Consider the following 26,542-nt stretch of genomic DNA (forward strand, 5'->3'; position numbering starts at 1 on the left):
TGGCAGCATGATCCATTTAATTAAAAGCCAGTGCTTGAAGGTAGAGTGAAATTAGCCGCTGGAGCGGTGGATCTTTGGAGGGCGATCCTGTGCGTCCCCACGAGGCACAGCCTGATCCTTGGCTGTGCGGCAAGGTTGGACTTGGCAGTGGGGTTTCACGCCTGGCAGAGCTGGCAGAGGCCACCGCAGCTCCCTGCGAGCTGCAGCCCTCCTGGCTCCTCCTGCTGCAGCCACCTCTTGGGGCCAGATTTTCAGGAATCTGGGCTCTGGTGTGCCTGGAAAAATCCAGATTTTTCGCATGGGCTCCACATTCAGCCACTCCCTGGGTTTCCACTGAGCCCAGCTTCAAAATGAGACCTGTGCTGAGGCTTCAACCTTCGCAATAACCACCCCCCTTCCCCCAAAAAAACCCAACAAATAAAAAGCTGAGCTGTTAAACTGTTCCCTGTCCTTTCGAGGACAAGCAGACAGGCAGGGCGGGTGGCGCTGATGGGCCGTGCCCAGAAAGGGCATTTCCAGCAGCGCTGGCGGGCGCTAACTGCAAACCCTCTGCTTGGGCAGCTGAGGCACACTACTGGAAAGGGCTCTGAAAAATTCATGCCCATTTCTCCACTTATATCTGCTTCCTTTTTCATGCCTTGTCCCGGTCAATGTGAAGAGACCGAGTGGGAAAGGCTCTGAAAAACAAAACCACCTGGAAACGAGACTCCAACCAAGCAGGGTTTTCAGTGAGGCGAGTCACAAAACTGATGGAAGCGGAGCAGCCCAGAGCTTCCTCGCACCCTGACACACCTCTCGGAACCAAAGCAGAACTGGAAGCAGCACCACTGGGGAGTTTTGGCTCCCGCTCTGCTTCCAGCCCCTCCAAAACGCCCGGCAGGTCCATGGCCGGGGGCCGAGCTCTGACTGCCCACAGCAGAGAAAGGCGAACCCCTCCTCTCCCGCCATTGCTTCCCCCTTCTGCTGCTGCAGGTGGGCACCTGGTGAAAATCCGGATTTTTGAGGTGCACCTGGAAGCGGGAACCGGCCCCGGCCCCGCGGCGGGAACGCAGGACTGTGGAAGGCCCTGAGCACCGCGGCCGCCCTCGGGCCTACCCGGGAGTCCCGGACCCCGCAGGGGCTGACGGGCGGGGGCGAGGGGGGGGAGGGTGCAGCAGGGTTCATTACCCGGTTGAATTAGCAGCGTTAATTAACGCACTGGGCGGGAGGAGGCCGCCCAGCACCGGCCTGCAGCGGCCCCGCGGGCCGGCTGAGAGGGGCCGGGCCCGGCAGGCCCGTGCCGGTGCTGCCCCCTTCCCTCCGCCCGGCCGCACCGCACCGCCGGCCCCGCCCGGGCGCATGACGTCACCCTGCTTGATGACGTCACCCACCGCCCATTTCCGGCGGGCAGGGAAAGGGAGGGGAACGTGGTGCCGTCGCCGTGGCGACGCGGCGAGTGACGCAATCTCCCCGCGACCCTCCCCGGAAGTGGGCGGTGCGGCGCGGAGCTGATTGCGTCACGGGGGGGCGGTGGCGGCAGCGGCGGCTTCTTCTTCTTCTTCTTCTTCTTCTTCTTCGGCGGCGGCTGGAGGGGCCTGGGGCGCCGCTATGGAGAGCGCCGGCCAGGGTAGGGGGACAGCGGCGGGGGACTGCGCTCTGGCCCGCGGGGACGGGCCTTCGCCTCCGGCCGCCTTGTGGCGGGGGTGGGGGGCTCGGCGACGGGGCGGCCCCGAGGGGGGGAGACGGCCCTTGACGGGGGGGGTTGCCGTGAGGGGAGAGGCGGCCCCTGGGGGGGATAGAGAGGCGGCCCGGGGGCCGCCGTGCGGGTGGGCCCGTCTGGGGGCTGCGGCTCCGGGGCCCCGGGGAGGGCGCTGGCGGCTCGTCCCGCCCCTCCCCAAGCCCGCGGGGCTCGTCCCCCCTCGCCAGGGCTTGTTCCCCCACCTCCTCGGGCTGGCGCTGGCCCTGCGGGTATTCAGCAGCTGGTGCTGGGCAGAGGAGCTATTTTGGATGAGCGGAGTCTGCTTCTGTCGCTTCTGAGAGATGCTAGTGGAGGAAACCCCACTGGAGGTTTCTCTTCCTCTCTCTGTGAAGCCCCCGTCTTCACCTTTCCCGTCAGGCTGCCCAGGTTTGCATAACGTGCTTCGCTTGCTGGCTGCTCATTCTGTCTGCTCTCTGCTCCTTGTCTGTGACAGATATCAACCTTAACTCTCCCAACAAAGGTCTGCTGTCGGATGCCATGACAGATGTTCCCGTGGACAGCGCGGCGGCTTCGGCCCGGACCCCTGCGCCCGAGGGGCTGACTCTTGCTGAAGAGGAGGAGTTGAGATCTGAGCTTGCCAAGGTAATGGGGCGCTGGTGTTTTTCAGTGGCCACAGTTGTGTCCTGTTGGTGAGGAACAAACAGAAGCTGTACAAGGAGGACTTGTTTTTGTTGTGTTTTGGTTTTTTTGTTGTTGTTTTGTTTTAATTTTGCAGTGATGTTACCTTTGGATCTCTCAGCTAATTGTTAAAATGCACAAAGCTGGCAGATACTTCAAACACTGTGGTATGTTGCCTGCTCTTTCCCAGAACGACTTAACTTAGAGCTCTAAGGAAATAAGTGGCTTTTGATGCCATGAGTTTAATCTAAGCATTTAGCTCCATTTGAAGTGAGAAAACATTTTAGGTAAGTTGTATGCAAAAGAAACTTGGTTTTCCTTAGGAAGCTGAAACAATGGAGCACTTAACATGTTTTCTTTTTCTAGCTTTTTCTCTTAAATATTTATTACGCTTTATGCACAACTTTTTTTGGTGCCTGCATGCTTTTGAAGAGCTGAGAGTTTGTAATGTAATATCCTAAATTTGGGGCACCTTTGGGGTTTTAAAGGTCAGATTATAATTTCTATCTGAAATGCAGCTGAAGATAAATGCAGCTGTTTTTCTGTAGTCCTTTCTTTCATTTGAGAATCTCATGGGCATTCTTTGACTTGCAGCTTTTAGCAAGGGAGGACTTTGCTGCTCTGTGTTGTCATGCAGATCTTGGTGAATGGCAGTTGAAGCAGTTTCCTCTGTCTGGAAGCAACTTGAGTACTTTGAAAATCTTGTAAGAAAGATCTCTGAGGAAAAACTCTTTGCTTTGATGACATCAGAGTAAAAGAATCATAAGATAGAAACCTTAGTTAATAAGGTTTGGCAACTGATTTTTATCTACTGTTGAAATTACAACGCTAGAAATGAGCTCTGTTAATCCTGGTGCCATTAAGTCGGCAGTATAGTGACTTGTAGGGATATTTTCCCAATTGAAGTCTGAGCTGTAGGCCTCCAATTCCAGCGCTGTTCACATTCAGTTGAATCGTTCTGCGTGTACCTGACATTCCTACCAATTCTTTAAATTCATGTTAATGAAATCTTCCTAGTTTTGAGAGAGGTAGAAAGTTGGCTTAATTTCCAGCATTGTGCTCAACTGGGATTTAAGGCAAACCTCTCCCTTTCTCTAAGGTTGAAGAAGAAATTGGTACTCTCAGGCAAGTTCTGGCTGCTAAAGAGAGGCACTGTGGAGAACTGAAGAGGAAGCTAGGTTTGACTCCTTTAGATGGGTTAAAGCAAAACCTGTCTAAAAGCTGGCATGATGTCCAAGTCTCCAATGCGTAAGTGTTACTTCTGTTGCACATTTCACATTTAAATATGACTCTACAGTAATTATTTCCCAGCAGTGTATTCCAGGGCTCTTCCCAGTGGCTGGAGGCTTTTGCTCTGGGTCTATAGAGTAAAAGGCACTTAAAACTATTCATTTCATTGCTCTCTTGCATCAATGTCTTTATGTCAGCGTAAACAGAACTTTCATGTCTGTGATCTGGATAAGTTGTTGCTGGATGCTCTTTCCCATGATGTTGGAGATCTAGATCACCACATAACAGTTCAGTTTGCCCATTTATGCCCGTTTTCTGAGACATAGGCAGCTGCTACCTTGTTCTGAATTTGAGCTCAAAGAGAAGTGCAAGAAGTTTCAAAGCTCTGCTGCGTTGTGCTAGTTCAGAAGCTATTTCCTGAGCTGTATAGCTTGAATTAAAAAGTCTGCACTTCCTAGGAAAAAATTCTGTCACGTTCGTGCGTGTTATGCGTAGTCATTTCTGCCTAAAGAAGATCTGAAATTAGACTGACTGTTCCTGAACAGACATTAAGGGCATGGTCATTGCAGTGCTTCACAGTGCCAAAAGAAGAGTCAAAGAGGTAAGTTTGACCCTGCAGCTGTGCCTGGATGTACAGGACTCTTGGTGCCACAGAGATATCGTTTAGTCTAAAAGGTCTTGTGTAACTTAACTGGAACTTGGAGTTACTGACAGTGCCGCTGCAAAGCGGATTGTTGAGCTGTTCATCTCACTGTTTAGTCTTTCCCTTGTCTTCCCTCCTACACCCCTGCCTGATTTCTGTTATTCCTTTGTAACTGAAATCTGTGTCGTTGTCTTCTAAGCAATGAATATTGAAGTTATATTCATTAACACTTTCTGTTTCTAGTTATGTGAAAACATCTGAGAAACTTGGAGAGTGGAATGACAAAGTGACACAGTCTGACTTGTGAGTGCCTCGGGCTCCTCAGCAACACCTCCTTGCTCCTTGCTGCGTTCCCCGATTTGTGCTGCTACTTGTTCTTACAGGCATCAGGGGTTGACTGGGAGCTGGAGGCATGGTGAAGCAGGACTGTTATTAGCAGTGGGCCTGGCTTCCAGCTATAAGCGTCCCTCAGTTGCAGAGGAGATGAGTAAAAGTTACTGCTATCATCTCTCTTGTAGTCTTGCTATTGCAGAATAAAAATTCCAATCAGTTACCAGACCACATTTTATTAAAAAAAAAAAAAAAGGGCAAAAAATCAACCACAGTTTCCCTTTAGCTGGTTATTGGTATGTGAGTCTGTTATCAGATGTCTTATTAGTGGACCTCTATCTTTACTGTGAAACTATTTCTCTTCTCATTAGCAGATGTGGTAGGAATCAGTTTGATTATCACCCTTCTGTACAGCCACAGGGGAGAGAGAGTGCCTGAAGGCATTTACTTGTAGCTGGAAATAGGGGCTGTGCAAATACAAATACATACATTAGCTTTTGAAAGCCACCATAAAGTGGCTCTTCTGCATTGATGTATGTATGTGAACCTTTTTGATGATGTCAACAGTAGAAAGCCATGAGTTTTAGTCTTTGCAGTATATAAGAGCAGGTGGCAAATGTGAATAAAGAACATCTGGCTGCTTTCGTCTCCTAGAATACATTCTTTAATTGTATTAGACCTCCATTCATATTAGACATGAATAATTTTGATTCCTGCTGCATAGCTGAACGTAAGGGAGACCTTGAATGTTTTCTGCACTGAAGATTCTTTCCCTTCTACATTTTGTATTGAAGGCGATAATTATTTAGCTAAGAGGAAAATGTGGGTTGGAAATATCTCATCCGTAGGCGAGATGGCACTGATCTAATTGGGGAGAGTTACGCTTCTGGGTGATGCGAGCTGCCTGTGAAACGTCACCTTTGAGCACTTCTGCATGTTGTCTGAGCTGGTAGCAGATGCTTTCTGTAATACTTGGTTTTGTTCTGTACCTGCTGTTTAAATTCTCACAACCCCTAAGGTACTGTTCTCTATGTAGGGAAACACGATTTCTAAAGATTAGAAAATGAAACTAAGTTTAACAGTTTGTCCAGGTCATGCTATGTTGGTAAAATATAGCTTTGGGTGTGACAGATTTTTTTTTTTTTTTTTATTTTAGCCTTAAGCGCAGTTCACTGCTCTGTGCTCTTAGTATCTAGCCGCCATGCAGCATGTAGGAAGGTAACAGAAGATGCAAAGTCTGCCAATTCTTGACATCTTCTAAACTGCAGGCTTTGTTTCTTTGCGCTCAGTGTTTGAACGTGCTTAAATAAGAAAAAGCCCAGGGCTTTTGCTGTCTTCCCCCTCTCTCACAACAGCTCTTTTCCTTCTGGCTGAAACAGAGAAGGGGGGAAGCTGTTGTCAGAGAAATAAAACCTATGATACTGTAAGTGTAAAGAGATGCTAGTAACGTGGAAAGTGTCAAAGGAAGCATCTGTAGTGAATCTCAGCACTGTATCTAACCTCCATTGTGTTTGTAGATATCTTTCAGCCAGCAGCACACTGGAGGACTGGAATGAAAAATTAACTCAATCAGAAGCGTGAGTGTCTTAACCTTCAGTGTTAGCAAATGCTTTCATGGCAGTCTGCTGTCACTAATGTTCTGTGCCCCTTCTCACAGTCCTCTGCTTTGACTAGGTCTGTTTAAACATTTCTCTTTTCTAGCTTTCACTTTTTTAACCCAATAAACACCTTTTCTGGGAGAGGGAGCTTTTCCTCAGGTCAGTAGTTGAATTACATCATTTTGGTCCAAGTGATACTCTTCAAATGCCTGCCTGTGCTCAGGAGAACTGGCTGAAGCCACTGGGTAGCTGAGACCTGTGCACCACACATTATATCTTCAGCTGATAAGCCGTGAAATAGCCAGAATGACCTCTTCTTGTTACCCGCAACATGCTCTGCAGGGAGCAGGAGTTTTTCTTTTTGCTGTGGTACCTGATGAGAACAAATAGAGCTGTAGTGTCCAAGGCAGCTGTTCTGTTATGTTGAGGCCCCAAATGGACTGGAACAGCTTAAACCTTACAGCTGTTATATTCCACTTGTAGGCTGTGAAGGTGTCTTGGCCGTGTTTTTATTAAATGCTTGGTATTAAATTCTCATCTGGACTAAATTATGGAAGCATATTATAGAAGTTGGCCTTTGTCCTGCTTGCTGCATCTTTCCCACAGCATACAGGGGAGTCCTTTCCAGTGATACAATGGGAGCAGGCAGGTAGTGGTGGTGTTTCCTGAACCAATTTAAACTATGGTGAAGTAGGTCTTACCGGCTTTCCCTGCTCTCTGGAGTGGGTTTGAAATTCAGTCCTTTGAGCTGGCACGTTGCTGGCAGTGTGTATGAACAGGTGGTCTTCTTCATAAGATGGGTGAAAGGTGAGCAGAGATAAAAAGTAGGAGTATCAGAAAAAACTTCAAGTATGCAGGTCTAATTTTAATGTTCTGTGTATGTTTTCTAGATTAAGAAGATGTAAACTGTCACTGTTTCGTATGCTAAATAGAATGACCTTGATCCTTGATTTTTTTTTTTTTTTTTTGTGCTTGGTGACAGTATGCCTGACTCCAGTGGTGTCTAATCAGAGTTCCTCCCTGGGTGTGCCTGCTAGAATAGAAAACGTCTCGTTATATCTGTTTCCTTGTACATAAGCAGTGCCAGAAATGCGGCGGAAGCATGCTTTTGTAGAGCACTTAAGGCCTGAATAGCTGTGGCACGCTAGTTTTCCTGCTTGCTTTGGCACTGGAGAGTGACAATTCATACTAGCAAGGTAGATGCTGATTAAAATGGAGAAGTGAGGGGGATTGAAAATTAAGAGTCCAGGAATGGTTCAGAAAACAAACAGATTTTTCTACTTCCTTTGTCTAAAGCTCAGTAAATGCGAAGAGTCAAATTCAAGAAATCCAGGGAGGAGGGTTTATTCAAATGTTTGGGGTTTTTTATGCAAATGCATCCTCTTTCCTGTTTCAGAGCTTCTCTGCATTATCACTAACAAGCATCCTGACTGAACTGGGAATGGGCCAAACGCGTGACCTTATGGTGCTTTTGTGCAGTGCTGAATTTCCTGGTAGTTGCCGTTCCTGGTCACAGACTTGCACTCTGCAAGGAGTACTTAGACAGGACAGAAATCAGCCCAATCTGTCCCCAGGTCTGGTTTCTTTGTAACCAGGACTTAAGATGATTTGGATGGTTTGTGCACTTAGCCAGACAGCACAAATGGCAATTGCTGGTTAAAAGCAAGTGAGAGGAAGCTGGTATTAATGGATAAAGAGGGATTTGAGGGTGCAGCTCTAGCTTCTCCCTGTCAGGATTTATAGGAGGGGTGTGCAATGAAATGTTTGAATACCAGAGGATGAACGCTACATGGCAGAGATCATTTCTGCAGCTTCTGCTGCTGCCAGTTGCCTGTTAGTAGAGCTAGGTATTAATCACAGCTTGTATTTATTACTCCCAGATTTAGATTATTCTATTGTGCTTTGTACTGGTGCTAAGGGAAGAAAGTGAGTGATTGTGAATTTAAAGCTATGGTAAACCCAGCCATGTCTCTTGCAAGGAGAGTAGTTGCAACTTCTAGGTCAGGGCTGGGCGTAGTTAAGTTGCATTAAAGTCTTGTATAACCCGATCCCTGGTTGTCACAGATGCAGCGCCACATGTGTGTCTGATGGCAGTTCTGGGTTAAAGAGCTGCTCATCTCAGCTGCACTCTCCTGGCTCTGCCTCCTGTGTTGCAGTAGTGGAGGTGTGTACGCATGTGTGGGAGCCGTGGATGCAGGATTAGACTGGCGATCTGATCTGGCTGCCGCCGCCTTTTTTGTTCTTTCAAATTTAAATTGTTTCCTTGATCTAGATCACTCTGTAGATCACTCTCTGCACAAACAGTTGTGCTGGCATCATGAAGGAGCACACCCAGGCAGAAGGAGCAGCACTTGAGTGCTAGATCTTCAGTTATCATAAGAATACTGCTCTCTAGTGTGGAAAAAACAGCTGGAAAATCTCTGGCCTTTATCTGCTGAAGCTAGACATAATACCTGGGAGTTTGCAGTGTGTGCATGATGTGATGGTGTCTGTAAATCATTTTTCTCATTGCTGCTCTGGTGCTCAGTGCTGATCTCAGAGTTGAGTGCCAAGGAGACGTAGAGTCAGCACAACATACTTTGGTGAGCACGAGGTCTTCCATGTTTCTGTTGGGCAGCTGTAAATCAAATCCCATGATAGGACTTGGACTGCTGGGGAGGAGCCTGACTGCTGAGGGGGATTGAGATCCTCCTCTTCCAAAGCAACTTTGGCCCAAGGGTTCAGACACAGCTATTGCGATAGGAAGGCACGGGTAAGAGCAAGCAGCATTGATACCGACCAATTCACTCCGAACTTGTCCTGAGATGACCATTTCTTGCAAAAGATTGTACTGTAGAGAAACAGTGTTGACACCTCACTGTTGAGACATGCTCAGGTTATTCTGGAGTCACTGAATTCAAGAGGAATTGCTCTGAAAAACGTGTAGGTTCTAGGAATTTTCTTCCAGGAGCAGGAAGAGGGAAGGTAAAGCTGATGCAGTTTTGCCCTGTTCTGCATAAGTCTCGTGTATGTTGTTGATTCAGAAATACTTGGCTGTGGTCTTAAGAAAACCGCAACAAACCAACATGTTGTCATTGGTATTGCTTGAATCCAGGTGCTGTCTCCTGCACTTCTGTCTGGAGAGAATGAGGTGTAAATAAGTCAGCTCTCATCGTGGTTCTTCCAGCCTTGGGACTTCGGGCATAAGAGACAACATTAGAATCATAGAATTGCTGAGGTTGGAAGGGACCTTTAAGATCATCAAGTCCAACCATTACCCTACCCTGACAAAACCACTTCTAAACCATGTCCCCAAGTACCACAGTTACCCTTTTTTTTAACCACCTCCCGGGATGGCGAATCCACCCCCTCCCTGGGCAGCCTATTCCAATGTTTGATAACCCTTTCAGTGAAAAAATGTTTCCTAATATCCAATCTAAACCTCCCCTGCCATAACTTGAACCCATTTCCTCTCATCCTATCACTTGTCACCAGGGAGAAGAGGTCAGCCCCCACCTCTCTACACCCTCCTTTCAGGTACTTGTAGAGGATAAGATCTCCCCTCAGCCTCCTCTTCTCCAGGCTGAACACCCCCAGTTCCCTCAGTTGTTCCTCATAAGATTTGTCCTCCAGACCCCTCACCAGCTCTGTTGCCCTTCTCTGGACACGCTCCAACACCTCAATGTCCTTCTTGTAGTGAGGGGCCCAACACTGAACACAGTACTGGAGTTGGGGTCTCACCAGTGCTGAGTACAGGGGGATGATCGCTTCCTTAGTCCTGCTGGCCACACTATTCCTGATACAGGCCAGGATGCCGTTGGCCTTCTTGGCCACCTGGGCTCACTGCCGGCTCATATTCAGCCAGCTGTCCACCAACACCCCCAGGTCCTTCTCTGCTGGGCAGCTTTCGGCTATATGCATTAGGCTGTTTATAATGCCCTTCTCCTAAATATCCCAGTTGGGGGGGAAAAAAATCTCAAGCTGAAATATTTGGAATAAGAAAACTTGGCTTAAATTGTTGAACTTGTTTTCCAGCCTGAGTATTTTTATTTTTATTTTTTTTATAATTTGAAGAATGCCATAAATCTAGATGTTAATCACCAACTGTGGAATAGCTTAGAGGGTGAGTTGATGAAAGTGGCTCAAAGAATCTTTGTTCTTGAGATTAGTCTCATCTAAAGGAAAGAAAAGTTTTCAAGTGTCTGTCTTCTTCAGCTCTGGTATAAACTGAAATGTAATCAGCTGACAAATACAAGCGGTCAGACTTCTTATGTATTGTGGTTAATGGTAACTGATAGGAAACTTCTCTACCAATTTATTTCTAAACTGCAAGTTGTAGAGATAATGCTGATTCCTTCACTTCTTTTCTATCTGGCGATGTTAGTCTTGCCTCTTCCCTCTGTAACCGAACACTAAACAAACACTATAACTTCTTCAAGACTGTAAGCATATTATGGAGTAGCTTCATAGACTTATTTTTTCAAGGAGCCCAAAAGATAGTTGTAGAGCAAATAGGGTACAATGCTATGGTGTTTTCACCTGGAAAATTGGGGTTGGTTGGTTTTGGTGTTCCCCCCCCAAATATTTGTCAGATTTAAGAACATGTGGTCAAAATAGTAACGTGAGTGTATGGAAAGGCTAATCCTACGCTTGCTGCCATCTTAAAACTTCCAATCGTTGAACATATGCAAGACTGGAAGGGGCTCTTTCAGTGAAGTCAGCACAGCTCACTAACCTAGCTTCTGTCCTTTAATATGGGTTCCTTTTCAAACTGGGGGTGTTGTGGGGTGCTTCTTGCTTTCAGATGCTACCTATTAGTTCAATTTATGATGTTTTTTTCTGTCTAGTTATAAGAAGACCCAAGAAACCCTTTCCCAGGCAGGACAGAAGACTTCAGCAGCCCTTTCCAATGTAGGTTCTGTTATCAGCAGGAAACTTGGTGACATGAGGTAAGACTTCTGTTTTGCACTCTGGTGCTTTGATCTTGTCTGAAATCTCGTTACTGTTTGAAAACAATAACTAGGCTTTTTTCCATTTTTCTGCTTAATTGGCAGCACATTGCTGTTGATGGACTACCTTCTTCTGTGTAGCCCTGTACATTGTAGTTTAGGACAGATTAAATGCTTATTAAAGACTTGTTGATGGGATAAAACCTGTTCTAAGGCATTTAAGTTTGATTTGGCATGGGAGGCTTGACAGAACATCTTTAGCAGCTTTCCCCTTTTACTGTCATATGGTTTTACTGCAGCTTTTACATCATATGTAAGAAACTAGTATTAAAGTTTACCTTTTTCCATTAATTACTGGATTATAGAGGTGTGTTTTCTCAGTGCTACTGCTTAGGATTAGAAAGGGGCTATCACTGCTGTGCTCCGTTATGATTTAAAATGTGTCAAAAATCTGGATGCTGCGTTTCATGCGGTTTCATGCCCTGTGTGTCAGATTTCCATGGAGAAGGGCAGTATGCCTTCCAGGCACAGCTATGCCATGTTGATTGGAAGATAATTGATTCAGAAGATCATGACAAAAACTTCTTGTGGTTGGTGGTTATCTAGATTCCTTAAGCAGATGACCACTGGAGTAATTGCAAATTTAAACCGCTCTGAATTGGAAAGTGAAGGGCTGGTTCCCTCGGTTGCTGGCTGAAGTTCTTGCTCTGTGAGTTTCTCAGCTGTACAAAGTTCAAGGTTAGAATTGGTAATTTTCCTCATCCTCAGAAATTTAAGCTAAAGATTGCTTCCCCGTTAATGGCGACGTCCAAGTCTTTCATGCAGAATACCTTAACCGTGTTTTTTTTTCTTGGAAATGGGAGCTAATTCTGAATATACAACCCCGTCTAGGCTACTGAGGAAGTATTCTTAGAGCTCATGTTGAACGTGATGTACCAGATCGTGGATTGAATGGGTAGCTGTTGTTATTTGTAGGGAATTTCCTATTCCACTGTGGCTGGGACTATCCAAGTGGTAAGAACTTTTTGGCCTCTGATCACATAGTACTGACTTATTCTAGTTCTGTCCTCAGTGAGTTATTTACTGTGTTCCTGGAGGGTAATTTTTGGTGAGTGCTTTCAGTCACTCACTTCTCTGAATTTGGCAGAGGACTAGCTGGCTTCCTACCCTTTCCAGTATTCAAGTTTTAACTTTTCTTTTCTGGAAACTACCTAGTCCGCTGGAAGAGGAGATTTACGTGTAATCACAGTAGATTACGGATACTGGCGCAAGATGTGGTGGTAACATGTTATGCTAAACTGATAAGTGAAGTAAATCTGGTGCCTGACTTCTGCAGTCTGGTCAGGCTGTTGTGGCAAAGGGATGAGAACTGGGCTTCTTGGAGCAAACGGGGAACTCCTCAACCAGTGTTGCCAACAGAAGAAGCCGTTTTGAGAACAGGCAGGACCAAGCCTGTCTTTTGGCTGGGAGAATCCAGTTCACCACGCAGCTGTGGAAATGTTTGTGCCATCCCAGGAGCAGATGATGGACGGAGGGGATACGTGGCTGAGTGAAGAGTGTGCCTGTCACTCCTGGTGACAGAGCTGCTCTGACACAGTTGTAGTGAAAACTGGCTGTGGATGCTGGCCTGGCTGACTACAAACAAGTCAGACCTTTGCAGCAGTGGTATTGCTCAGCCTTAATCACCAATTTAAACATCTGCATTCCTTTTTATAGCTAATACCTTGTGTGATGTGTCATGAAATAGAAGCAGCTTCTGTCTAGTGACTCGGGAATCCCTGCCAAAGTTATTTCAGCAGGATTTTCTTTGTATATGTGGCCCTATGGGGGAACACAGTAATGATTTTTTTTTTTTTTTAAGACTTTCAATTTTTCCTGTGTGTATATAAACAGACTTCTGTCTCCTGTGCTGCATTCAAGCCTTGATATTTCTGATTCTGAGTAAGCTTTAACTCTGAGCATAAGTTTCTGCAGGAATTGTCCCACTTTCTACCTTTGCCAGGTGGAACTGAGTGGTGTTCTGATATGTGATCAGAGCTGACAAGGAGTGAAGTCTGTTGTATTGTTATGATCACTTCTCCGAACAAGTGGGGATGATCTCTGTTCCCAGAGGATCTGTTACAGGCCTCATAGCCTACACTGCAACCTCTGTTACTGTACTTTTCTTTTTCCCTCTTACACTACAAATTCACTTGTAAAGCAGGTTTATTTTCCATCACTGGAAGTGTTGAGATAACAGAAGGGATTTCCTTGTTTAGTCAGCCTTCACCGGTTGATAAATGCAAGGAAGGGGTGATGAATGGGACAAACGCCTCTGATACATGGAGGGCGTAGTTGTAATTCCATTAAAAATGCTTGGACCAAAATGCTATGAAATACAAATAATCTGTCCCTGGGTTAAATCTTTAGGGTTGCTGTTTTCTGGTCAAAATAACTTTAAATGTTATAGCTGTGGATTGTAAGGAGACATTGTGAAGTTAATGTGGTAACACTGTGCTGCCTGTATTAATGCTGTTGCTCTGTTAGCTTGCCTTGAGGGGAGAAAATGCAGCTTAATTAGTGGGTGGAATTTTTCCAAATCTTGGCCAATTCAGCTTTTTCCTGTTATCTCCACTTACGGTTAAAAAGTAAATTGGCTTTTAGACATTCTGTTCCTGCATTTTACTGACCCCAGTAAACTGCAAAATTGGAAGTGTTTCCTCTTTGTTGATAACAGCTTGCTTTGTGGTTTTATGTCCCCCAATACACTTCATGTTGTCCAATGAGGTTTGTGCTGTACGTAATACTACCAGCAAATTCATTATGAAATGTTAGCCCGAGCCCCAAAGGTGCCTGCAAATTCCTGAATTTACATAAACTTTAAATCCTTGTGAAAGGAGGAAAAGGGTTAATGCTGTGTCCCGGCCAAGATACTGAACAAGTGCTTGTGGTATTGCTTACGGAGTAGCATGGTGCATGGACATGTGTTATCTGTGTTCTTCTCCTTTAAGCAAGAGTAAGTAGAAAGTTAATTTATTTCGCATGCAAAGACGGCATTTCAAGGAGTCTGCCCTGCCAAAGAGCTGACTCGGATGCATGGGGAAATGAAACCACAAAGCCTAACGTCTTTGTTCTGGCTGTAAAGAAAAGCCCTTGTACTCCTTTCCAAGTACTTCAGATCCAACTTGCCATAACTGCTTCTTGCTGCAGAGACAAAAATTATATTTAACTGGAATAAAATGCTGCTTCTGGTGGGAGAAGCTCCTTTAGAGCATCCTAGTTATCTGACTAATAGAAGTAGGAAACCTCAGTCTGTTATTTCAGACTGTTGAGATGCTGCTGCATTGCAAAATCACACGTGGAAATCTGGTAACCTGGTGGGGGATAGTTTGCCTTGAAACCTAAAAATGGGCAACCAGGTTGTGGGGTAAACATGATACCTCTTGTCCAGATATTCTTGTCTTTATTATGCTGAGATATGTTTGTTCTCTGAGCTGTAACTTTTAAGATCTGCAGGCTTGGCAAGATAACGTGCAGGTATCCATTGCAGGTTCCTGTTACAGAAGTTCTCAACCAGCAGTCCTAGCAATGCTGTCTTTGTATGAGAACTCATGGGGGAAAATGGGGGAAGGAGGTATCTTTTTACCAAATTATCTAGCACTTGGTAAAATCCTCAGATTAGAAAAACCTGCTCTAAAAAAAAAAAAAATAACAAAGCAATGGGTAGAGGTAGGTAAAATGTTTTGGGGGGTGGTTGTTGTTGCACACCCACTCCTTTCCCTCCCCAGCACCCTGGCTCTGAGTTGCTGTAGGTGCTGTTATTGTTCTCTGAAAAACATCCTAGCTTGGCTTGAGTTAATGAAAAGCATTTAATTTTTGCTTGCTTCTGCAACTTATTTTGAGAGGCTTCCTCCTGGGGAGTTGACTTTGCTGTCCCATGATGCTATGACCACATCCCTGCTTAGCTGCCCTGCATTTAGTGTTTAGATCCGCACAAGTGTCTGATTGTTGCTTCCTTTTCTCTCTGCTGCCCATGGCTCCTCCCAGGGCTCACCCCTTCTCCAATTCCTTTAGGTAAGATATTCTTCAAGGCTGCTACAAGACAGATGTTGCTATGCCAGGCCCTTGCAGAGGTTAAAGGGGAAGCTGATTATTTAACCCTTGCCTACACTTTTGACACAGATTGAGAAACCCACCACAAACCAATGCACTGTCATTGACTTTTGTATCACAGTTGCAGTTTGCACTTAAATACTTGTGCTTACTGCCCTATGTCTGGAAAATTAAGTTGTGGGCTGCAGCTGTTAAGTAAGGGAAGAGAGGGGTGGCTGTTACTGCTTCAGTTGCGTACTGCAGCCTGTGCGTGGACAGTTAAGTGCTATAGAACCAGGGGGATGCTGCTTTTGCATGGTGTCTGTCTAAAATTGTTATTTAACTTCTTCCTCCTTATTCTGAATGCTTCCGAGTAGCAGTTACTCCATTCGCCACTCGATAAGTATGCCAGCAATGAGGTAATGTAGCAAACACCCGTGTCCCCTGAGTGGGGTTGGTGGGGTAGTACAGCTGACTGTTGTTATTGGGGTTTTGGTTCTGATTTGTACAACTGTTTCCCTTCTTAAGAAGACCCCACTTGGAGTATGGGGTAACCACATCCTGCAGCTTGAGTAATTCAGGGTGGGTTTTTACCCAATCTCTTTTTATGGTTATTAGTCCAAGAACAACACAGGTGTTAAATGCAGTGTTGCAACTGTGCCAAAGTCTAATTGAAATTTGGAGCTTGCAGGGATTACAGTCCTCCTTGCAATGTACGGTGTGGCCATTACTAATAATGAGATGAGTCCTAACTTGAACCCTCTGTCTCCAGCGTGGAAGCTCAGTGCCCTTCTCACGTGCCTGTGTGGTGCATTAGGTGGTGATCTCCTTGCAGGAGAAACGACTGCCAGGGCAGGATGAGGCCCACAGAAGCCCTCTGTCTTTCATCCTTGTTCCACATTGACAGAGGTTATTTTATGGGTGCAGATATAAAGTGATTCTTTGGAACAAAAATAACTGAGATGAAGCAAGTCATCTCCCAGCTCCCGGTGCTCCCGCAGCTAAGCCCGGGGAGAGCGGCTCTGTATGAGTAATTGCCCAGTCCCAGTGCTGGGCGCAGAGCACTCCCCTGGAATCGTCTGCAAGCAAAGCAGCTTGTTAGGTTGTCAAACAATTGGCCTGGGTTTCCCGCTGGAAATATGAAGTCCTCTGAGTAATTTATTACACTGTGGTTTTTAGGAGCATTTCTTGATGAAAATGATCACTCCTGTAGTAATAAAACTGCCCATAGGTACAGGCACATGGCCCTTCCCTTTCCTGCCTGCGGGATGCAATATGGGAAACCGAAGCCTTTGTTTTAAACCCTTTTCAGCTTTTGTTTTCTATTATTTAAGACAGCATGCTTTTAGTTGGAAGCAGTGTAAAATTTAAGAGCTAGTTTCTTCTCTACTTACAGTGCGTTGATTCCCTAAGGAACTAGGACTTGTTTCCCTCAACGTTTTAGCTTGAGCAATTGAGTGGATTGCACGTGGTATAAATGTTTTCCTTCAGAGTTTGTATGTGATGTTCTTGTCTGGTGTGCCCGAAAGATTTGTGCCAAAGGCTGTGAGGAGCTGGAAGTGGTCTGGGTGCTGCTGTCACTGCATGGGAAAGGCCAGGGAGCCCAGTCACGCTGCGTGATTTGATTTAGTTAAGAACTAACTTGTTTTTATTTGTGCTTTGTTTTGCCTTTTTTTCCTCTCTCCTTTTTCCAAGGAATTCTGCAACCTTCAAGTCATTTGAAGATAGAGTTGGGACCATAAAGGTAACAGTCTGCTTTGTCTTGTAAACATACAGTGTGAAGCCTTATGCAGAAACTTTAATTTCTGCAGTGTTTTTCTTGTAGACTAGTATTTGGGCAAATGGCCGCTCAGATACGTGAAGTCTTTGCTACAGTAGGTGACCTTCACAAGGGGGAATTGACTTGATATTCTCAGTGCTGGTTTCTTGTTATCCTAATTCTCTTCTCTCCTTTCAGTCCCGAGTGGTGGGCAGCAGGGAAAACAGCACGGATGGCCTCCACTCCCCCTCGGGAGCTGGAGACAAGCCTCCACAAGACAATGCTCCTTTCTAGACCTGCGACGTGGCTTTGCACGGCTGTGCACAACTGTAAGAGTGAGCCCCCTCCCTCCCAAACCTTCACAACAGCAACAACATGCGAATCCAAGAAGGGGCTGAGAGCCAGTCTGGAGAGATCCATCATTCATTCATAGACACTGCTGCTGGATCTAAGTCAAATAAAGAGAATGCAAAGTTTTGTACACAAATAATATTTTACACTAAAGTTTGTAGATTAAATGTATCACTGCTGTCCTTTTGGGAGAGCACGTAAGATGGAGTTTCCTTAAAGTAGCTCAGAAATGCCAGTGGTAGAGTCAAAAACAGTTTTCCCTTGTCTGACATAACTTGGAACGGATACATCGCCCTGAGCAGTGTGAGGAGGGCAGTTATCGGAGAAGCCAAGTGCATGGGCATCTTAGCTTCAGCTTCTGGCTACGTTCTCGGTTTGGGGCATGCCATGCAGCTTCTCTGTGAGCTCCCAGGCTTCTCCTGTTACTGTTTTCTCTGGCTCCCATTGGAGTAGGCTGGTAAATGGGGTAAACAGTTGGGTTTTTTTTCTGGGCTCCCAAAAGGGAAACTTCACTTAGCAGCTGCCTCGTTGTTACACTAATGCTCTAGCTTTAACTAAACTAAAAATCTTTATTTTTAAATGCAATGAACTTTAAAGAAATAAAGCTTAAAAAAAAAGAGAAGCTTTGGCATCATATTGGGGAAATGCTCCCTTGGACTCTGAAACTGAACTGCAAGCCTTACATCACCTTACGCTTTACTTGTTTATGATTATTTTTTTTCTATAGAGAAGACTGCAAGGGTTATAAAGCTGGACGTTGAGCACCGGAGTTTTGCATCATGCAGTAGTAGCAGCATGCTTATAAGCCAGTTCTTGTGTTAAATTCAGTGGTGCGCTCCATTTCCTGAGTGTATGAAACTTGCTTCTCCCTTCTCAGTTTATGCCTTCGTTCTTGGAGGAAGAATTTCTGAAGGCTGCTAGCAACAGGGCCAGATTGAAAAGGCCAAAGCTGTCTGTAGCAATATGGGCACCACGTTGGAGGGGCTCTGCTCTGCCCTCTGTGGGCTCCTCCATGTGGTGGTACATCTGACTGTGACTGGACGGGTTTTTCAGAAGGCCCCAACTCTAATCTTGGTTTACAAAAACTGGCAGAGAGTCACGGAGCTCAACCGGTTCCCCCAGGGGCTGGATGTTTTGTTCTCTTGATGTCCAACTTCATTGCTCAGGAGCTGAAAAAGTCTGAGTTTTCTTCTAGAGGCCTGATCTTATTCTAGGCAAGGTGCCTCCATGTAGAAATACCTAGAGTGAGCAATTCTGTGCCTTAGAGGCAAAGTGGGACTTACTCAGGTCTTTAGACTTGCTTATGTACATATCTGGGTAGTTTTAGTGGTTTACCACCAACTGTCTCTGACCCTTCTTCAGAGAAGCAAGTTTTGACACTCATCTGCTGATTGATTGCCGTTTCCCTCACCCCTGCTCCCCTCCCTCTGCAGACCTGGGGACACAGGATGAAATATTAGAAGGCAGATGTACTAGGGAGTAGCTGGAGTGTAGAGTGTCATTTACTGGTGCTCCTTGTTTGACTGAAACTGGCCTCCCTGCGAGGAACGGAGCCAGTGAAACGGGGACTGCTGGAGCTTGGGCGTTGAACTGTTCGTACAGATAAATAGTGAGGAAACCTGTCAATAAAGCATTCCTTTGGGAGAAAATGGGGTGAATGTTCTTGTCTTGTTCTATCTAACAGTACTGGAGTCTGCTCATAGGTGCATGTTATGAACTTGTTAGGCAAATTCCAACTGCCTGCAGTGGCTTGAGGCGAGAAGCAACTGAAACACTCTATCCTGTCCCTCTGGCTTGTTTGTCCATCGGCTTTCTGGATGCTTTCCCATGAAGGGATGTACTAAATAATATTTACAGTCTGATGTTGCCTTTCCAAGATGCTGAATGCCGCAAGCCCACGCTTCTCCAAGTTCCCTTCACCGCCGGTGCCGCAGGTGAACCAGCTCTGCTTCCAGACTTGCTGGGCTCCCCCCAGACTGCTCCCATGTTTTGCGTTACCAACTGGAGACGCAGTAGCTGACGAGAGGCTTTTCCCACGGTGGTGCATCTGACGCCGCCTCCCCGGGGTGATGTTCGTCTCTGACCGCTCCGTGGTGGGATGCACGGGGACAGGTGACACAGACGGCCCATTCCTAACGCGTTCCCAAGTCGGGTGCTCATGCAGCGGCATCTCCGCATGGTCGGGTATCGCCGTCAGCCTTGGTTTTCTACTGGATGGGCTGGGGCGATAATTGAGGTCTGTAACTGGGCGAGCATTCAGCAAAAAGGAGAGAGCTGAGATTCCCTGGGGAGGGAGAGCCGCAGGCACTGCAGAGGCAGCCCAAAGCCACATTTTGGGGTGTGGTGACACATGAAAAGACACTCAGCAGTTGTCATCGTCCCCACCCCACCAGCAGGCACCTAGGGACAGGCTCGCCCACTTGTCTTGAAGACAACTCCTGGGGGATTTGGGACGTTTGTCTCCTGCCCGTGAGGAAGAGTATGGGAGCCTTCATCCCTCCAAAGCACCGACCCCTTGCTCCTACGTCACTGGGAGTTTCCAAAACCACAAAGCACCAGGTGACATGTGGTGGCCGAGCAGCACAGCATCCCGTCCTGTGCCCTTGTGCTTGTTTTCCGCACTGCAATTGCCCGGCTTGGAGAGTTTGGGAAAGGGCAGTGCAGGGCGCTGGAACAGCTGAGCCGTCACAAGGAAATCTGCATTACTTCAAAGGAGGGGGTGAGTAGCTGTGCCCAAAAACGGGACAGCTTGGGCAGAGGAGTGCGAGGTGCAGGGGCTTCATCGGGAGCATGGAAGGTGGGTGGAAGGCAGGTGGCTCCATCCCCCAAAGCGGGAAGAAGCAGATAAACAGCAGAATTGAAAAGCAACTGTGCAAAAAAGCTAAAGAAGCCACTTTCCCCCGCTAGCACCATGTCCCGACCCTCAGCCGAAACCCTGCGAAACCCTGGCAAGTTTGTTTTGTTTTTTTTTTAAGGAATTTGACATTTATGTTCACGAGAGGGGTTGCACAACTGCTCCAGCGGCCAGGAGCCTGCGCTCCCCCCCCTCCCCGGGAAACCAGCGCTGGGGCTGCTTCCAGAGGCAAGCGCTGGCCCAGGGCTGCTGGCCCACGCATTGTGGGTGCAAGCGGCCGGCGCTGGCCCCGGGTGGGCGCTGGGGTGGGCTCAGCATCTCTTCTTGGGTGCAGACTCCACGCAAGGTCCAAGGTGCGGGGTCGGTGCGGGGGAGCCCTGTGCGTAGCCGGCGTTTCAGAGAGGGAGAGGTGCCGGGTGTTCTCTGGAGCATCAGCGTCGGAGCCGGTTTGGGGATGGGGCCTTGGCAGCCGCCGAAGGAAGCCGGGGCCGGAGCGAGGAGAGGGCGCGGGTGCGTGATTAATGGCGATGACTCCTTTGGCGAATGGGATTCATCATCCTTCGTTTCTTTAAAACATGAGTCAGAGGCAGCAGACGGGAAAGGCCGTTAGAGCCGCGCCGGGAGGTCACAGGCCAGTGGGGCTGTGGCAGGAGGGACGCCGGGATGAGCTGCCGTGCCCGGGCAGCGTTCCCACACCGGCACTGGGGTCACCCGCTCCGGGACACGCTGGATGGGGGAAAGTCAGGCTTTCAGCCGCCGGTGGGAAACAGCAGTGTTCCCCAGGGAGCGGCCAGGAGCACCAGGAAATTTGAGCAACTGGGAAAAACGCTCAGACTCTTGAGCTTAAAAAAAAAAAACCCAACCTGTTTTCCTCTAATTGTAAGTGCTCATTTGTTTGTTATAAGGAACCGGCTCAGCACCGCACTCCTGTGGCACGCTGGAGCCGGCAGCCCATGTGGGGATGCGCAGGCGTCAGGCTGGGCGCAGCACCCCGGGAAAAAGCGCAGGTGATGATAGCGCTGCACGAACCTGATTTAAAGCCAAGGGGCGATGTGCGTGAGCGCTGGAGGCTGAGCGTCCCCCATGCCGCCTGCAAAAGCAGCAAAGTGCCAAGTCTGCAGCCCAAAGGTGATATGCTGGTCCTGTCCCCTGCCCTGCCGCAGCCCCCTGCCCTGCCAGAGCCCAGAGCCCCCAGACCCGCTGTGGCCCCACGCTTAGCTCCCGGCCCCATGGTCACCTCCATGGTCATCCCCTGGCCCCATCCATGGTCAGCCCCTGGCTCCATGGTTAGCCCCATGGTCAGCCCCCCACCTCATAGTGAGCCCCCAGCCCCATGCTCAGCTCTGTGCTCAGCCCCTGGCCCCATGGTCACCTCCATGCTCAGGCCCCCACCCCAGCCATGGTCAAGTCCCTGGCCCCATGGTCGGCCCCTGGCCCCATCCATGGTCGGCCCCCGGCCCCATCCATGGTCGGCCCCCGGCCCCATCCATGGTCGGCCCCGTGCTCAGCCCCCAGCCTCACACTCAGCCCCCAGCCCCATGGTCAGCCTCATGGTCGGTCCCCGGCCCCACGATCGGCCCCACGGTGTTCCTCCTCTGCTTCCCCCGCCCACCCCCGCAGTAGAGCAGGAAGTAAGGCAGGCTGAAATGTCCCGTATCGCTCCCTGGTGGTCTAGTGGTTAGGATTCGGCGCTCTCACCGCCGCGGCCCGGGTTCGATTCCCGGTCAGGGAAGTTCTCTTTTTACCACTCTCTTCTCTCCCCCCAACCCCCTCACCCCGCCCTTTACCACAAGCCCACCCACCCACGTCGCGCGCTCCGCGCCCCCACGGCCACGCACCCACCCCACGCTGCGCCCGCGCCCCGCGGGGGTGGCAGCGGCAGCGGTGCCGCCGGGTGCGCAGGCGCGGTGCGCTGGCCCCTCCCCCGCCCGCCTTTCGGCCTGGCCGGGTCCCGCTCGGTGTCTGGCGGCGGCTGAGGTAACGCCGCCGGGACCGGGGGGGGCCGCAGGACACCGGCAGGAGCCGCCCCGCACCGTGGGGCCGGGGGCTGCCCGGCCCCCGCCCGCCCGTGAGGCGCAGGTGAGGGCGGCGGCGGCGGCGGGGCCGGGCCTGGGCGGGTGGAGGCCAAGATGGAGCTGGTGCTACCGGCGGGCGGGGGGGGGGGGGAGGAACGGGAGGCGGGAGCGGAACGGGGACCGAGCAGGGAGGGGGAACGGAGGGATTTTTTGGGGGGGGGGGAGACGGGCCCGTCGAGGCGGGGGTTCCTCCTGCCCGTCCCCGGTGGCATCGGCTGAGGCGGGGGGGGGCGGCCGAGCATCCCTGCCCGGCAGGGCGGCCTGTGCGTGTGTCCCCCTTCCCCCGGCGTTCCCCCACCCCTTTCCCCGGTATCCCTCCCCACCTCCCCCGGGATCCACCCCCCCACCCCCACCCCCCCGCCCGTTCCCGGGATCCCCGTCCCCCGGGGGCGGTGGAAATGCCGGGTGTCCTCCCCCCCACCGCCCCCTCGTCCCTCCGTGGCGGTGCGGGGCCCTGCGGCCTCGGCGCGGGGAAGATCGAGGTCTGTGGGGGGGGTGGAAACCCCCAAAAAAGGGGCCTGGAAAGGTGAATTCTAAATGAAAGTCACGGGTGGTGTGTGACTCACGGGGACCGGGCTGTCGCTGGAGGGGTCTGGGGTGATTTTTGCTTTCCCTTTCCTTACATTGTTCTGCTTAATTTCTTTTAAAAAAAAAAAAAAAAAAAAAGGTAACTGCTCAAATTATTATGTGCTTAATGAATGACGTATTAGCAAGGGGAAGTAAATCCAGCCTTTATAATGAGAAACTTGCAAAGGCAGCACAATTCTGTTTATTCGTGCGGTGTCTCCTGGTTCTCGAATTAAGAATTCCGGTCAGGTAATTGTGGTGATACGGAACGCAACTGGACGGAACTGAGACGGCGAATTCACTGATAACGCCTCGCTCTTGCTTTTATGCTTTATCGATATCTTGCTGTTGCACACGTAGTGACACAAAGCCGTTGACTTTATTGCTGGAGTATATTGCGCTGATGGAGCCGTTTCTCCCTCGGAGAGCAAGGTGAAAGCCATCCGTGCCTGACTGCCGCCATACGACACAGAAAGGAAAAGCCAAGCCTTTTTATCTTTTTTAGGTTTGTTTTTATTGGGGTGTTAATTTTCGTGTGCTGTGAGACGTTGCTGTGGAGCTGTGTGCTTAATATTCTCCTGCGGTAAAGCTTAAAAAATTGGCATAAATCTTGTACGTCGTCTGACATCAGTATGAAATAATATAATTCTCTTAGCTGATGTCTGCCTAATGTCCTCATGCTAGCTTATCTTAAGGAAACAAAAATGTTATATCTGTGTTTAAATACTGTATTAGTTTGCTGCTATTGAAGCAAAAACTTGTAGGCCGCATTCACCCAGTGGCTGACCATTTCATTGGGAAAATTAAGCTATCAGAAGTATGCAAATCTGAGAGGATTTCCTTTTGAAATGCGTCAGGATTGTACCTATTTAAATTCTTGAATAGTGGCAGCCACCTTTCAGTGGAATTTATTCTTTTGACCACAATTTCAGTAAAGGAGTTTTCAAGTTCTAAGGCATCTGTTGGTTTCAGGCTGCTGAGGATCAGTGTTTGCATTTTTGTTTGTTTTTGATAGAAAATTAGATAGAGTCCTAATCTGACTAAGAGATCCCGAGAAATAGATGCCAAATTCATTTGCATTAATGAATTAGCTCTAATAATTCAAGTATGCTGTGCTCTGGGAGGGAGAAAAGAAGGGAGGCAAAAGCTGGAGTCAAAGAGAAATTGACTTTAATATATAGAGTGTAGGATGAAAAGAAGTTTATTTTTATTGAGCGGCTTCCTGGGGCTTTCTTGTAGTGCTCTAAGGACTTTGGAGAAACTTGTCATGATGCTGGCCATGCAGAATCTGCTTCGTGGATAACCCCGAGTCTGGAGAGATTTCCAGTCAAACAGCTTTTTATGAGCATAAATAAATGCTTATTTCCCTCCCTCCTTTATTTTATCTTAGTGCTTGTCCACAGCATTTAAATGAAAGGGGAGATGCTCCAACGTGGTCATTTTCCTCCTAAATTTTTGATGTCTTGTATTGATAAATTGCAGGCTGTAGGTTCAAAGTGCTGGAGAAACCAAAGTAGAGGTTTCCCAACTTCACAGGGTAGCTGCATGCTATATTTAACCATCTTTTATCAGTGAGTGTCTGGAAAAAGTAAGGTCTATGTAGTATGTTTTGTCTCCTGGCATAGACCTTGTATCCATGTTGATTATTCCCAAGAAGTATAAACACCCTGTCGGTCTTTCCTGAATGCCAAGCGATCCGCCTCCTGGCTGCTTGGGGGTTGGTGTGCTTTGTTTTACAGCTGGGTTGCAGTAAGTTGATGTGGTTTGTGGCTGAGGTGGCACTGTCACCAACCAGATGTCAGTTATGAAGTTACCCAAGGTGGCTGGAGCCCGCCAGAGCCTTGTTTTGCAGCGGAGGATCAGAGCAGGGGCTGAAATACAGCTGTGATACTCACAAGCTTTTCTTATTGTGCTGTGTGAAGGCATCCGTCAAGTCAGCGGTGGTGTTTGGATCTTCATACTTTGGAAAAAATTGAGTGGTACCAGAATATGACTTAGGAACCTAACAAATATGAAACTTGATTTTGAGACTTTTGGCGGAATTTGCAGGTTATGCTGTTAGGGAGGTGGTAGTTGTCAGCAATGGTGCTCTATATCGTCATATTTCTTCTCTTTTTAAGCTTCAAGAAGGATTTTTGTCTATATTTAAGCATTTTGATAGTGAATACTAATGGAAGCCTAACTGGATTACTTAAGAAATCATGTTTTAGGTTAAATGTCAAAAGTTGCTGGTATGACTTTTTTTTTTTTTTTTTTTTTTTTTAAATGATCTCAGTTGCCAGAATATCCTCTCTGGGGAAGCGGGTGCAATTTAAGAATGGGAGGTGGTTCTGCAAATCCCGTCTGTCTGTTAAATGATTCAGCTTATACTAACAGTACTTCAACTGGCCTGCGATAATTGCCGTATTTGCCTGTTTTAATCAGTTTGCCAGTGTTTTCTCTTTTTTAAGCATCATCAATGTTAATAACTGGATAAAAATATTTTTTTCTGTATGTTTGGGAAGGGAAGGGGTTGGCAGAACTTTTCTGCAAAGCTTATACATAGGTCTGAGTGCCAGTATTCTGTTCAGAGCGTGCAAAATGTCACCTACCAGCATTTTCACTGCTCTGCCGTCAAACGCACAAGCATGGAGGTTAATATAAGGTAATTTTAATACAATAACTGATTTACCTTGCAGTTTGATCTTGAGCTGTGCAAGTCTTATTTGTTTGGCTTCACCGCTTGCAGTTTGAGCTCGGGGCTCCCCGCGGCTCTTCTCCTCCAGCTTTACCCGCCTGGTTTGCACTTGACTGGGTGGAACGTGAAGCAGCGCTAGGGAGGGAATGCCTCTGCCAAGGAAGATGTGGCTCTCCAGTAGTCAGAGACGTTCCCAAGGACTGTGGGGTTTGGCAAGTTCCTTGTTTTCCGTGAGGTGACCCCCAGCTCGTAAGCAGATGGCACAGCGGGCTGCAGTGGGCCAGTCCAGGGTCTCAGGAAATAGTTGTGTGGCCACCTGGGCCATCAGACAGATGGGTTGTGGCAAAGGACAGAGGGATGAGGAAGGTGGTTGATGCTGAGGACCAAAGCAAAGTGTCGCACTGTTGTTCTTTGGTTTTGTTTTGTTTTGTTTTTTTTTTAACATGAAAAAGTTGTTTTCCTTGCGCCCCAGTGATTCAAGTAATTTGAATTAAGTAATATTGGTTTAGAGGTGTCCATGTAAGTATTTTTTGCATATTTAGCTCCCTAGCTACCTGTCCTGCCATCAAAGCTCTTCTGCGCATCCAGGATCATTTGGTGGCTGGCTGGGCATTGGCGAAAGACGAGGCTTGGAGGGTAAAAAGGCAGTTGAGGGGTGATCTTGGTGCCCCTGGTCAGTGTGTGCTGTCAGCAGGTTGCCAATGCTTATAATCTCTAAAGAGCTCTTTGTGGATTCTTACAGTTGTTTCAATGTATTTTTTATTCTTACGGTTTTGTTACTGTGTCAACTACTATGTGTTGAGGCTGGTTGGTTAACCAGGGACTGCTTTTAATCTTGGGAGACAGGAGTTTGAATGGTGCTATACTTGAAGATTTGCTTAGAAGTTCAGTTGAAGTATTTTCTTAATCAATAAAAACATACGAAGCACAGTTACTAGAAAGTACATGTTTTAGCTTCGAAGGCACTTTGTTTCTTATTTCAGGCAGTGTAAACTGATATAAAAGAACCACATTCCAGGGCAAACATTCCTCAAACATAGTTTAAATATTTTTAATGAAGCGATAGTAGCTACCAAAAAAAGTAACTTTTTTTTTTGTGTGTG

General features: G+C 47.8%; 2 protein-coding genes across 4 annotated transcripts in view; both read left to right on the forward strand.

Moving 5' to 3' along the window:
- The first annotated feature begins 1,505 nt into the window (after window positions 1-1,505).
- TPD52L2 (TPD52 like 2) lies at window positions 1,506-18,915 on the forward strand. 3 transcript variants are annotated; one of them, XM_082490876.1, is made up of 8 exons: window positions 1,506-1,606; window positions 2,199-2,320; window positions 3,456-3,604; window positions 4,473-4,532; window positions 6,077-6,136; window positions 10,984-11,085; window positions 16,852-16,900; window positions 17,114-18,915. In XM_082490876.1, exons 1-8 carry the CDS (start codon window positions 1,588-1,590, stop codon window positions 17,207-17,209), a joined length of 657 nt encoding a protein of 218 aa, XP_082347002.1. In that variant the 5' UTR covers window positions 1,506-1,587; the 3' UTR covers window positions 17,210-18,915. The 3 variants fall into 3 exon arrangements, with proteins under 3 accessions (XP_082347002.1, XP_082347001.1, XP_082347003.1); XM_082490875.1 differs by having other exon boundaries at window positions 1,510-1,606; window positions 2,172-2,320; XM_082490877.1 differs by lacking the exon at window positions 6,077-6,136 and having other exon boundaries at window positions 1,510-1,606; window positions 2,172-2,320.
- A 3,148-nt stretch (window positions 18,916-22,063) lies between these two features.
- The window catches only part of DNAJC5 (DnaJ heat shock protein family (Hsp40) member C5), a 29,532-nt gene continuing 25,053 nt past the window's right edge, over window positions 22,064-26,542 (forward strand). Inside the window, exon 1 of the mRNA XM_082491004.1 lies at window positions 22,064-22,199. The gene's annotated coding sequence lies outside the window, so the exon portion shown is untranslated. The remainder of the gene's footprint in view (window positions 22,200-26,542) is intronic.

This window comes from Vanellus vanellus, assembly GCF_965231255.1.
Source record: "Vanellus vanellus genome assembly, chromosome: 15".
NCBI lineage: Eukaryota > Metazoa > Chordata > Aves > Charadriiformes > Charadriidae > Vanellus > Vanellus vanellus.